The 12,994-nt window shown below is 39.9% G+C and overlaps 2 protein-coding genes across 2 annotated transcripts in view; one reads left to right on the top strand and one right to left on the bottom strand.

The window, feature by feature from the left end:
- Positions 1–12,994, bottom strand: part of LOC104966470 (low-density lipoprotein receptor-related protein 1B-like) — a 1,038,955-nt gene that overhangs the window by 762,918 nt on the left and 263,043 nt on the right. The gene's annotated exons all lie outside the window — the stretch shown is intronic.
- tnmd (tenomodulin) overlaps positions 1–12,994 on the top strand; it is a 57,186-nt gene that overhangs the window by 31,271 nt on the left and 12,921 nt on the right. The window contains exons 3-4 of the mRNA XM_010794933.1: positions 6,424–6,564; positions 12,288–12,395. Of these exons, the coding sequence (XP_010793235.1) occupies positions 6,424–6,564; positions 12,288–12,395 (249 nt within the window). The remainder of the gene's footprint in view (positions 1–6,423; positions 6,565–12,287; positions 12,396–12,994) is intronic.

Raw genomic sequence — 12,994 nt, 5'->3', positions numbered from 1 at the left:
TCCCGTCTCCTACCGGGGCCAAAAGAAAAAACCCGGCGCCCCCCCCCCCCGCCCACAAAACTGGTTTGTAGAAACAGTAGGTACAATAACAACACAGCCGAAACGCGACAGCCTGACTTGTCGTCAAGTCCGACAATAAGGAGCTTTCACAAAAACGTGAGCTTGTATTAGATCTCACGAAACGACAACCCTTTTTTTAACAACGAATATCGCGACGTCTCCAATTTTTCCTATCCTCTTGGCAAGTGTCAACTGGTCCTTTGCAACTGTCCAAACTCTTATAACTTAGTTTCTCCTTCTAGAATTTTACCCTAAAGTCCTCGACACCTCGAAACTACTTTGTCGGTCGTTTTATTGTATTTCTCAAAGAAGATTTTAATACTTAAATCTCTGTTCGATTCAAAGTTTACACATGAGTAAGATATTTCCCAAACACCCATCTATATTTTAATATGGCATAATGTATACAAAGTCGACGAACATCAGTTTCACACCATGTTTAGTGTTAAAACCATAAAAGTGTAATTTTTACTTTTTTGTATTACGTTCGCGGTCTTACATGATCTAATAATTTAACTGAAGGGTCGAGTCACGCCGAGACCGTACCTATAAAGAAACGAAAAAGTTCGACTCAAAATCTTGTATGAGATTTGGGCGACCTTTTGTCTTGCGACTCGGCGTCATTGGTTCGACCACTTTGAATAACTGTAGTCACCGATTCTCAGTCTAAAAGTACTCTCAAGACCACCTCTTTGCACTTGATAAACTATTGGGTCAGCCCACAAATTTTTTTAGTACTGTAAATTTAACTTTATACAAGGTATAACGCACGTTGTACGGATTTTACAAAGGATTTGGAAAAGGGTCGTTGAAATATTGTCCGTCATTACTAGAGGTACGCCACCTGATATCGTAACGCATCGGCCATACACCTACTGATACGTGACCCCCCGCCGTGAGTGACAGGCATCCAGTTCCGCCTGACTGGAGCCTCTATCTCCTCACCCTCAAGGACAACTAAGAGGACATATTGTCATCAAGTCATCTCTCACATTCCCACGGCCGCCTCCTCGATAGATGCACATATGGACACACTGTCTCTCTCTCTCTCTCTCCACAGACACACACACAGACACACACACAACCAACTGCGACCCACTCACCTGAAACAACATCTACGTGACCTTTGCTTAATGTCCTCGGGTGCCTTGCCAAAACCTGCTCACACAAACAACCACGGCCATGCCTGCCGCTTCTCATTGGCTGTGAATCTGTGTTTGAAAGCATCTAGGTGGAGGTTGTTAGGAACCACTTCAGACAGAAACCTCCAACAGAGGAAATAAACAAGGCATTGTCTGTGCAGATCGCCTCACACTTCTGAGCTTTAATGTTTTCCGAGCTGTGGAGATCTGAATTCTTCATCTCGTACTGTACCACAGTGTGGGGCGGCGTGTGATGTGAGAAAGGACCAGCTGTTCCAGAGGGATATCGGACAGATTTTCAGATAAATAACAACACTTGGTTTGCAGAAGTGTTTCCTAGCAATCAATGTGTAACCTTTAAGTGCTCGGATACACTGTTCAGTTTTGAACAACAACATCTTTGTACATCAATGTATTGTTGTGTCGGCTTTGCTGTCGGATAACCAGCAGTTATGCTGTTATTCCTGAAAAGTGTTTTTGCACTCCAACATAATCTTAGAAGATGCTTTGCTGTTGGGAAAACAAATTGTTGCTTATAGCTGCAGTAAGACCTTCACATGTTGACAGGAAACTTGAGACATTTTTGAGAATATTGAATCCCAAAAGAAATCTTAAAATGGGATTTCAGAGCTGTGGAGTCTTTTGATGAAAAGCCAGAAAAATAACATAAAAGAGTTTCTTCTAAAATATTGATTTTAGAAGACAAGCTAAGTTTCAAATGTAGTACTATTTTATAAAGGAGTTTGTGGAATAGATATAAAATATATCCTATTCACATATGTTTCACTGCATGTAGTCAAGTCTGTAACAATCACAATTTATGGTATTTTCACATTAAAAATGAAAAACATAACAAGGCCAAATATAATTATTAATTGACTTCCAGCTAACGTCGGCTCTATGGATATTTCTTTGCATTTTTCAAGCTGATTTTAGAAAACATAGCTCTAAAACCCGCTGAGAAAACAGAACAGCTGACGCCAGTAACTAGCTGGTGAAACTTATTAGACATCAAGTGAGTAAAGAGTCAGATATTTCATGAGACGTTTGTGGAGAAACGTGAATATTTGACTAACAATCGGGTGTTTAAAAGAAATCATGCACATTTCAAATAAATATGTTTCCATATCTGCAACATGCCTAAAATGTTTCCTAAAACCTTTCCCAGCAACTTTATAACGGGCAGTAATGATCATGCTGGGCTTATAGATCGTTGCAATGCCCCCATGAGGCCAAAACATATTTTGCTAGAATATTAGCAGTACATTTCGGGAATCGAAAACAAGAGTCTTAACTGATAAAAGGAAACCTTTAATTTAAACAAGTGTTGGCAATGAAAAATATCAAAAACTGACTTCAAATGATCTCGCTCCATCAAATGTTGTGTTATCTTTGGTTGTATACATCAAGAACGCAAAATAGAATATATAAAAATAATGATTTTAGGAAATAAATCCAATCTTTAGCAGGTGCGATGTTTTAAAGCTTAATGACTGGTAAGGCACAACATATGCAGATTACTTATTATCTATGTAGATAAAACTCAAGACCATTACTTTAGTGATTTCAACAGCATGATCCAGTCTGTGAACGGAGTTTGCTTTGTGGTCATAGAAATCAGGAAAGTGCAGCTGTGAACAAATTACTAAGCTTAACCTCCAATCATATCCAATCAGGTATAAAGTGCAACCATATATAAGTTTGTTACAAACTTAACTGTAAACCATTTTCTTTAAGTGGTCAATTCCTTGACGTAAGTCTAATTGAGCCGATTCGTGGACTTTTATTCAGGATCTTCTGGTCAGACTTCATGCATGGTGTGTTTTCAAATACATTCTTGCCCGCTGCAGCTTAAATGTCACAGCAGTTTCAGAGTTTCAACTGTATTGTTATTAAAGTTTCAATATATTGGCCTTGCAAAGTCTTAATACAGAGAGTGTAGCTTCTCCTTTGTGCTGGCCTTTTTATTTGCCTGTTCAGTGTCATTTGGAAGGCTAATTTACTTTCACACTATTATTTTTTAGGTTTAGGCCAAGTGACAGTTTCTGTGAATTGCTATTTAGAGAAGGTACAAGATAAGTACATTTTGTGAAACTAGCCCTATTTAAATCTCCCATTGCGTATTTGTCAAACATAAACTTGGGATGCAAATAATGAGTCAGCACAAAAACAAATTTATAACAATCATCATTATTACAGCGAGGCAAAATGTTGTGTTTGTTTTTAAATCTTCCCCTTATTGCAGCATAAATCACGCCGCAAGCTTCCCAATGTACTGTAGCTCCTATAAGTATCGCAGGAGGCCAAACACGGGCTATTCATTTCTATTTTCAGAATGCCAATTATGGTGCACAGCAGCAGCTTTGGATATTGAACCAGCTGAAGTCAAACTGTTGTAATACATTATTATCTATTTCAACCTGGTGCAGTGGGGAGATTCTCACCGTTGGATTTTCATCAAAAGTGATAGCCTGCTGAAAATGTAATTCACTGTTTTAGTATAAATCAATAAGTCTCCAGAATCTATTCCCCCATTCCACCTTTATGTTAATATAAAAGAAATGCTCAAATAGAACTTTAATTCACCACACAGACTTTCAGACTGTTTAATAGCTCCAATTTTATCCATAACTGCTCAATTGACACTTACATTTCAAGCCCATCTTAATTTGGCTTCTCCTGACGATTTTAAGTTCTACCTCTCTTTGGAGCCAAGGCTACTCCGACCCGTGTTAATGGAGATTTATAGGCTTGTGCCATTCTAACAGTGGTCTTCTATTAAGAATTATATCCCATTTGAACATTATAATTCTGTTCTCCGACTACAAAGAAGAAAAGTAATTTATGTATGTGCTGCAGTGTATTCAAAAGGTCTTGGATACTGCGTATAAGCAAGAAAAGACAAAAGAACATGTGGAAGAGTGTAAAGCTAATTATGTGTTAGAGCGTTAGAGTACATTCAGATGTTTCTGATGAGGGATATAAATCCTGATGGACTCCCATCCGAGTGTATTCATTAATCATGCGTCTCATTGGCGAGGCTCTGATTTGCCACTGAGACAGATGAAGATGAACTCAGCAATATATTTCTCATCATAACACAACCCTCACATAAATATTAATAGCATATTTTCAGCTGGTGGGCATGAATCATTTTTCAGACAGGGAATTTTAAGAACCATCCATGCATGTCCAAGAACAGTACATAAGCAAGCAGTCGAGATAAACAACACCGCTTCAAGGCAACAGTGGAGAGAAGAAACTGTAAAGGATTCCAAAGGTCTCTATTTTACTTACTTGAGGCTCCTTCAATCAATACCTTATTCTATTTAACTCTACAGCTTGTCAACACAAATATTTTAATTGCACAAGTGACTGATGTGAGTTTCTGAATGCAGCAGTTTGGATGTCAGTTAGATCTTGTATTAGAGAAACAATATTTCCAAGTTACCCTGTCAACACTGGAGTGGCTGTGATATTTCCGATGATGGATGTTGCTTTTATAATTGGCTATTATGGTGGGTTAAAGGAAATATCCAGCCTTCAATACTTCAAAGCTGGTATAATCAATATTTGAGATGACTATTTGTGGTGTTAAGAGGGCTTTCATAGGGACAAACACAAAAATAACAAACCAACTCGGCAGTAACCGCAGCCCTGCAGACCTTTTAGCACCTTCAGCTCAATGTTTTGGTTCTAGAGGATATTATGCTCATTTCAAGGTTGACATTTCTATTGTGTGCCTCTACTGAGAAATGTTTAGATGCTTTAATGCTCAAAAAGCTCTTTACTTTTTCTCATACTGCCTGTGCTGCAGCACCTCTTTTCACCCTCTGTCTGAAACCAGAGCCCAGTCTGCTCTGATTGGTTAGCTGGCCGGCTCTGTTGTGATTATTCAACCTCTAAGAGATGTCCCGCCCCTTAGCCTATCACGCACAATGTGTTGGAGCGCTAGCCAATGGAAAATGCGAATGTTACATAGTGACGTCACTATGATCCAGAAGTAAAAATGGAGGCGTTTCAGGGAACTTTGGTATTTAAGCCTTTGCAGACCATTGACGTGCACTAACGGCCCGTCCACACGGAAGCGTGCGTTGAAGCTTCAACGCTTCTGCCCATTCACTTTGAATGGGGTGACGTCACGCTTTGCCGAACTGCATTGTGGGAGCGTTGCTTCGCATTGCTCGCTTCAAAAGTTGAGCAATGTTCAACTTTTGAAGCTTCGGCGGAATCGTCAGCCAATCAAATCGTGTGCTTGTGTGTCCGGGGCGGGAGTGTTACGGGTGAGCGAAGCAAGCAGGACCCAAATGCAGATAACACTGAAAATACCTTTATTTCAAGGATACACGGATAAACAGAACACTCCCCGGTGAACACAGTCACAGACAAACGACGAACCAACAATGACAGACAGAAAAAACAGAACTTAAATAGACACAGGAATAATCAAGGAAACAAGAGACAGGTGAGGAGGGAGGAGAAAACACAGGGGCACCAGGTGAACACAATCAAGAAAACAGGTAGGAGGGAACACACACAGATCTAGACAAGACAAAACACAACACAGACAGATCGTGACAGGGAGATTCATGTGATTGGTTGTTGGTCGAGTTTCAGACAAGCTCACCGGCAAGCTTCAACGCACGCCGCCGTGTTGACGCTGCCTAAAGCTTTTTATACTTCCGATAAACTCACGCATACAAGTACCAAACAGAGGGACAAAAAGGAAATGACTGCAAATGACTGTATTTGTTTCACTTGAATGTGTCTTAAAGTCTTTGTAAATTGATAGTTCGTCCAACCATGGAAACGGCTGTTAAAACCAGAGCCATTTAAAATCTAAAAACAAGCGTGAATCGCTTAACTGCAACCATGAAGACACAACACAAACCTTCACACCCACACATTTGACCTTCATGCCAAATGTCAGCCTCCAAGGCCAAATTTGTTAGCTGCCAAAGGGTGGGAACATTTTTGTGTTTTCAGCGACCTAAAAACCCACTGGTCGCAGATACAAATCTGAGATATAGAAAGGCTATCTTTATACTTCTCTGCAGAGTAGGTAAATGATGAACAATTGTGACATTTTGAGTGGAAGTCAAAGAAAGTGGCCCTCTTGTTATGCTTTCTCTGACCTTTTACTATTCTTTGGTACAAAATTATGATATATCCAATGACAAATGCTGCCCAGTCACAGAAGGCTTTCTTTGTGTCATTGCAGGTGTACGACCACCACTACAAGGCAGTGGTGGATGGCCTGGAGAGAGACGGTGTGATGGAGATTGACCCGGGTCAGCGCATTGAGATCTTCAGAATGGGAAACGGCAGCGAGGAAGTACTTGAGGTGCACGACTTCAAAAATGTAAGGTTTAACAAAGCCGAGAAAGCTGTTCCTCCCTGTTAAAAACCTGATACTTTTCAAAGAGGCGGTTAACATTTTTTTTAAATCATGTTTTTTTTTCAACAATATGTTCTGCTCTTCTGTGATGCTTATTGAAAACAGGTGTGACAAACCTTTGAAAAATCTGAGAAACAAAATAATGGAAATGATACTCCACTGTGCGGTGTACACAGGGATCAGAAATGCATGATGAAATATGCCTGCTAAATCACAGTTTGTACTCCTAGAGATTATGTGTTCGAGTGCACACAGCAGCACAGGAAAAAAGTGAAAAAAGACCGTTTTCTTCCTGATCATTTTATAAAGTATACTTCTTTGCACTGCAGAGACAAACACATTAAAAGCCCATCTCTATTTGTTTCTCACACCTTTTTGTACTGCACATTTGTCTTCAGAAGAACTCATTACCTTACTTTTCATTCCTAAGTCCTCCCAAGTGTGCAGGAGGTTGCACATGACGCCCCTCTGAAAAGGCAGCGTACTGTTTGACTGGTTAAGGAATATCCGCAGTTGCATCATTATTACTGTGAAATGTTTGGTCAGACGGCTGAACTCATCTCAAAGAAAAACATACATTGAGTTATTGCTTTTTTAACAATGGTCTTTGTGAATGTAAAAATGGTTCTATAGTGTGTGTGTGTGTGTGTGTGTGTGTGTGTGTGTGTGTGTGTGTGTGTGTGTGTGTGTGTGTGTGTGTGTGTGTGTGTGTGTGTGTGTGTGTGTGTGTGTGTGTCCTACTTACCCACACATGGATAAACACATGTGCCTGTTGCTTGTTCCACTTCCTGTTAGTGAAGCACATTCCCCGCAGAGATTTGTTTGATTCAGTGCTTCACCATGAAAGACTAAGAAACAAGCGAGTGAGCAGGGTAATTCAAAACCTTAGAGATTTTTTTTTTTAAAGGGGAAGGAAACCTACACAGAAACAATAGGTTGTACTAACTGGTAGCAGGTGTGCGGATGTTAGAATATAGCAACACAAACCACCTCTAAAACAATCTCCATCAAGCCTGAGGGCTGTGTGAGGAATTGAAAATGAGGGGATTATACCACCAGGACCGAGGACCACACAGGCGAAATCCACTCGCTCTTGTTTCAGGCCAATACAAAGTCATTTTAACGGGGGAGAAATGGAAAAGACATCCTAAGAGAGAATCACATTCTTATAGTAAAACAATCTCATAATAAATATTCTTGACAAGTGAACAAAAGCACATTCAGGAAAATTGACCTTAAACTCATTCTGCTCAATAAAATGACAAACTACTTTGTGTTACAGCACAAACTAATGTAATCATTATCAATTTGCATGAAGAAATGATGAGATCAGAAAACAGTAGCTACAGTTACAGGGGCGTTTCGGGTTAAGCCTCAGCTAAGTTTGTGTCATGGTTAGAGAAGAAAATGTGGGTTTGTTTTTTCCATACGTTAAACTAATTCACCATGACATGACTTTTTGGAGCTGTACTTCCCTCAGTTGGTACTCGAAGGGTCTAGTTGCATTATTCAGATGGACGCACAGAATTCCGATTTGGTGTACCAAAGTTCTTCAAGGCCGTGACCATACCTCAACTTGATCCGGCCAATTCTTTATTTCAGATACATTATCAATATTTTCAGACTTGTGTGTGCTAAAGAGGTTTAAGAAGTACACATCGGCACCAATTTATATTTCTGCTGTAAGGTGCTCAAAACCGTTCAATGGCCATCACATGTGTGAATAGGTGGAGTATGGAAAAGTGATCAAATTCACACATTTCGCCACAAAAGGATATAAACAGTGATGCCAAAAATATATTGATAGGGATTGGAGATAAAGAATGTAACAAATGATACATATCTTGAAACACGTAAACGTAAGGAAACAATGCCACTGAAATAATTTAATAAAAAGGCTCCCATGAACATAAATTATTGACAAAATCCAACACTGGATGAAAAACCACGTTATCACATGCCTAAAAAAATGCAACGTAACAGCAGGCCGCAAGAGGTCCGCCCATTAACAAACCACACAAGTTATAACTGGCTATCTAATGTTAAACATGTAGAGAAAGCAAACCATCAACAGATAGGATCAAAAAAGCTATTTATAATAACGTTTATTTTTTACACCCCATTGATGTTTCTTCCTTATGATACAGACCGTTCTCTTTGTCTATTTCATGTTATATATTGTTTGATCATGCGTTTCTTATGCACCATGTCTGTGAAGTACTAGAAAAATGCCTTGTTGGAATGTGCAATATAAATAAACTGTGTTCCTTACCTGCTGGCGCACGGGGGTGCTTTGAGGCCTGCGCCTATATTACCAGGTGTTTCTAATATTCTGTCTCTCTGTTGCATCTTATATGTAAACCTGCTCATCCTTAGTGGGATCACAGAGGTCTGGGGGCTTAGAGTTCTCAAAGGCCAAGAGGAATAGATTGCAGATGCTAATAATACCACAGACATGTAGGATAACCCTATCATATTCACTATTTCACCTACAGACAGCTTGAGAGTCACACCTAATCCGTAAACCAGAGGACCCCTGCCTTTTTGCTTTACTGCACATAATGCTAGCTTTTATGTAGATCTTTACAAAACAGATTGTTACTCAGCACAGAAAGTGTTGTTCGCATTTCTTCTTTTCTTTCTTTTGCTTGCCACAAGGCCTGCTACAGCATCTGTCTGCTTCAAAACACACATAGCAGCCACCAGACACCCAGCACAGAAATTGCCGGCTAAACAGATTCAGTTAAGGCGGATCCTTCACCTGTCGTCAGTCATCTCGTTTTAGTTTCTTAGCTTCAGATGGTGTCCCGCCCAAAGCTCGAACCAGCATCCATAAATTAACACAGGTGTTGGAAGTAACAGCTGGTGACTGCAGCCAATCTGTAATAAATAATATTAATGTCAGAGTTTCATTTCTCAACAGATTGAGTTTCCTTTTTTAATTTTCTTAATATGTCCTTTTAGCCATTAAATATCTTAAGAGAATAGGAGGAGAAGTGCTAATGGTGTTGGGTTTATTTACACCCGGAGACTAATTAGAGAAATGTGTTTCAGGTGAGCAGGTGCGTGGGGGGAGGGTCAGGTGATGGGAGTGGCAGGAGAGAGGTTACTACAGTAAATGAGGGAGGGGCTGGTGAGGAAGTCATGTGACTGAGACAGGAGGGTCTGAGGGCATCTGGTGGACAGGTAGAGAAATGGCAATGAATAGTTGGAATGAGGCTGCAAATAGGGACAGAGAGGAAAAACACAACTGAAGCAGAGACCTTGAGACGCAGAAAATATTACAGTTTTAAAAGTAGACCTATTTAACAGTTGTCTTTGGAGTCTCACATAATCTTAACAAGCCTATTCTTCAAAAAAGTCCACAACCAAAAGTCATGAATTTTGACTGAGCATAAAAGAAAAATGTGGTTGTTGCCCACCACAAAAAAATAGCACGCCAATAAAAGATAGCTAGCTCATAAAATACCTAGCATGCAGGTCAAGGTAAAAGGAGAAAGCTAACAAAAAAACAGTATATACCGTAAAAGAGAACCTGCAGGCTAAATGGAAGCAAGCTAAAAATGGCCAACTAACCCAAACACTAGCAAAATCAACTAGGAAGCAATAAAACAACAAAGCCAAACAGTGTATCCTATAACTGTTTAAAAGTCATATACTGTAGAAGACTTGTACATGGCTGATAAAATGTGAAAACAACTGTTAGAAGGAAACATGCAAAAAGAATAAAATGTTGGCTATACTAAATAGGCAACCTCTATCAAAGCTTTTCTAAATGAATTCTATCAACTAGACTTATTATAAAAATTCTTTGTCACAAATCCTTCCCTTCAAATAAAATGCTTCTGCAGGTGTAGTCTGTAACCATTTGTGCTGCCTTTCATATCATCTTTAGCCATGAGGATTTGGCTGTCAGAGGGAAATAAAAAAAGTTTTTAAAAGTTAACCTTTCTTTCTGCAGCTGTTCACTGCATTTCAAATCGTATGGGAGCTAAACAAAAGCCCTTCAGCGTTTCATCTGGTCAAAAATGTTGAAATGGATCATGCAAAAAAAACTACTGAGGGTGTGGAGAATAGCCTACAGATTTTGAAGCTCCACACTGATGTCCAGAATGGGCAGTGTTACGAACATTCATTGAACAGTGATTTTAGGCAAAGATTTATGAAGCCAAAACTACAGTTATAAACAGAAACAGGCAAGAAATTACACATTTCCTTTTCAGTTATTTACGTTTAAAGTGAAATAATTCTTTTTTTTTGTTTTAAAGCACACAAAAACGATATTTTAAAGAGTAGGAAATGTCCCCTTGTGTTGATTATGTCCCCTACCACAGTAATACCTGCTGACACTACTTGACTTCTTCCTTCACAGGAGCTGAACGATGCATGCAGGAACATGTTCTCCATCTTCATCATGAATAGATTAGCATCGTGCACATGGATGCTCCAAGTGTATATTTTATCATTGTGTGTTTTAAATTACATAATTTGTCCATTTCTCATCTGTGTGTTAATGTGTCTGTCTTCATTTTCTGAATGACCAACCCCAGTAATCACTGTATCTCATCACAACATTGCCCTCTCCTCTTCTGCTGCAGCTCACCAACACAGAAGACCCAAATTAAACAGAGACTCATCACAATAAAGCCTGGCATAAACATCATGCTTTTGTGCTGGAGACCATTATTGCTCCATCCTTTTCCCACACAGAAGAAATTACACGCGGTAGATTATGACAGCCATCACTTTGTATCATATCATGTGCGGCTGGTATCTGGTTTTCAGAGTGACAGAACCACAGAATATGTAGAAAAAGCACCCACATGGTCAAGTTAACCGATTCAAAGGAGATGTCAAAGCAATCACTCTGTTACTGTAATTAAATTTAGATTGAATCAAGTCCATTTTCATGGTACGGCTCATACAATTTTCAGTTGATACAATTCTAAAGCAGCCGTGGCAGATGTAGATCCTGCCGTCTGTTCTAATACAGTGTGCTGAATGAGCAGCTCCACTCTGCAGAAAATAAATTGGATACAATCTAAGATACTGAGAATCTTTCAGAGTTATTCCGGCTGAATATCTTAGATTAACACAGAATGGCAGCGGGAGAGAATTAACAGATCTTTCTTGCCTTTTGAGGCTCTGTGAGGCTCTGTGTGTCAGAGTGAATAGAGCCACAGTCCACATGGTGGAGGATCATCAGTGGAGCTGAAGAGAGCGACTCCACACTTGACTGCACAGATTAAGAGAGTGACAGGGACCTATGACTGACTAATTCAATGGGGGCACTCTCTGTAGAAAACACTTCATTCTCAACAATGTCCCTTTGCTCTCCTGTGCGATATATATACTGCTATCTGCCACGAACTACTATTCATCCTCGGAGGAACACCCCCGCCTTTTTACTTAAATTCAGCCTGAAAGCAAGAGCTGTGTTGCAAAGGCCAGGCAGTCGTCAATTTCATACTGTGCTAAAAGAAAAAGGAAAAAGATCAAAACACACCTCTTCTCACTCATTAGGTTGTAACTGCTTTGACTTTTTTAAGAGCTTTGATAATCAGCAGAAAGAGGAGCATTTTAAAACGGTTGCCCCAGTGCTTATGGGATATCCACATCACAGAAAGCTAATTAATGATACATATATCTGAATTTCTGAGTATCCTTTCGTTTCCTTTTTTTCAAAGGGAATCACTGGGATCCGGTTTGCTGAACATCAGAGGTGCTACATCAGGACCCAAACCAGGAAACTACCCACAGTGGCAGAGGTGGAGGCCGGGGACACGGAGCTACTGGTATGCCTCCTGCCTTTTCTGTCTGTACTGTCAGACTCTCTGTAGTGCAACAGAGGCTGTCATGCATATTGTAGGGAGATAACAGGAGTAGAGCTTTGTGAGGAGCACCACACAAATCCTCCGTCTGTCCACCTTATCCTATCTCCCCCACCCTCCTCACAGAAGAGTAAACTGTGGTCTGTGGTGCTGTGAAACCGTCAGAGAGCTGCCCACAAACCCAAGGCATCTTTGTGGTTCACATCAAATGGTGTTTGCTGTCAATCTTGAGCCAAAATAAATGTTTAATCATCTCTTCCAAAAGCTCTACCCAAATAGCCTAAAGGGGGAAGGGTGCAGTAGAGGTCTGGGTGAGAGGTAAGCCATTAAAAAAGTATTTTTTAAAAGACGGTTACTTTGTAATATTGACGACGCTCCCTCTCCAAGTACAGAGTGATTATTTTGGTTCTTATCGTTGTGAACTTCAGCAAAAAAGGGATGGAGGAAATTCAATCAATCAAATTCTCAAATGTTTTCAGTGTCACAGTGCAATACACTCAGTGGGCTGTGTGTTCAAAGAGAAAACCCCTCTCTCAAATGTCTCTACTGCTTGCATGCTCTCA

The sequence above is a fragment of the Notothenia coriiceps genome, unplaced genomic scaffold (assembly GCF_000735185.1).
Source record: "Notothenia coriiceps isolate Sejong01 unplaced genomic scaffold, NC01 NC01_scaffold00037246, whole genome shotgun sequence".
Taxonomy (NCBI): domain Eukaryota; kingdom Metazoa; phylum Chordata; class Actinopteri; order Perciformes; family Nototheniidae; genus Notothenia; species Notothenia coriiceps.
The sequence above is the reverse complement of the archived record's forward strand: the minus strand, read 5'-3'. Positions and strand labels throughout refer to the sequence as shown.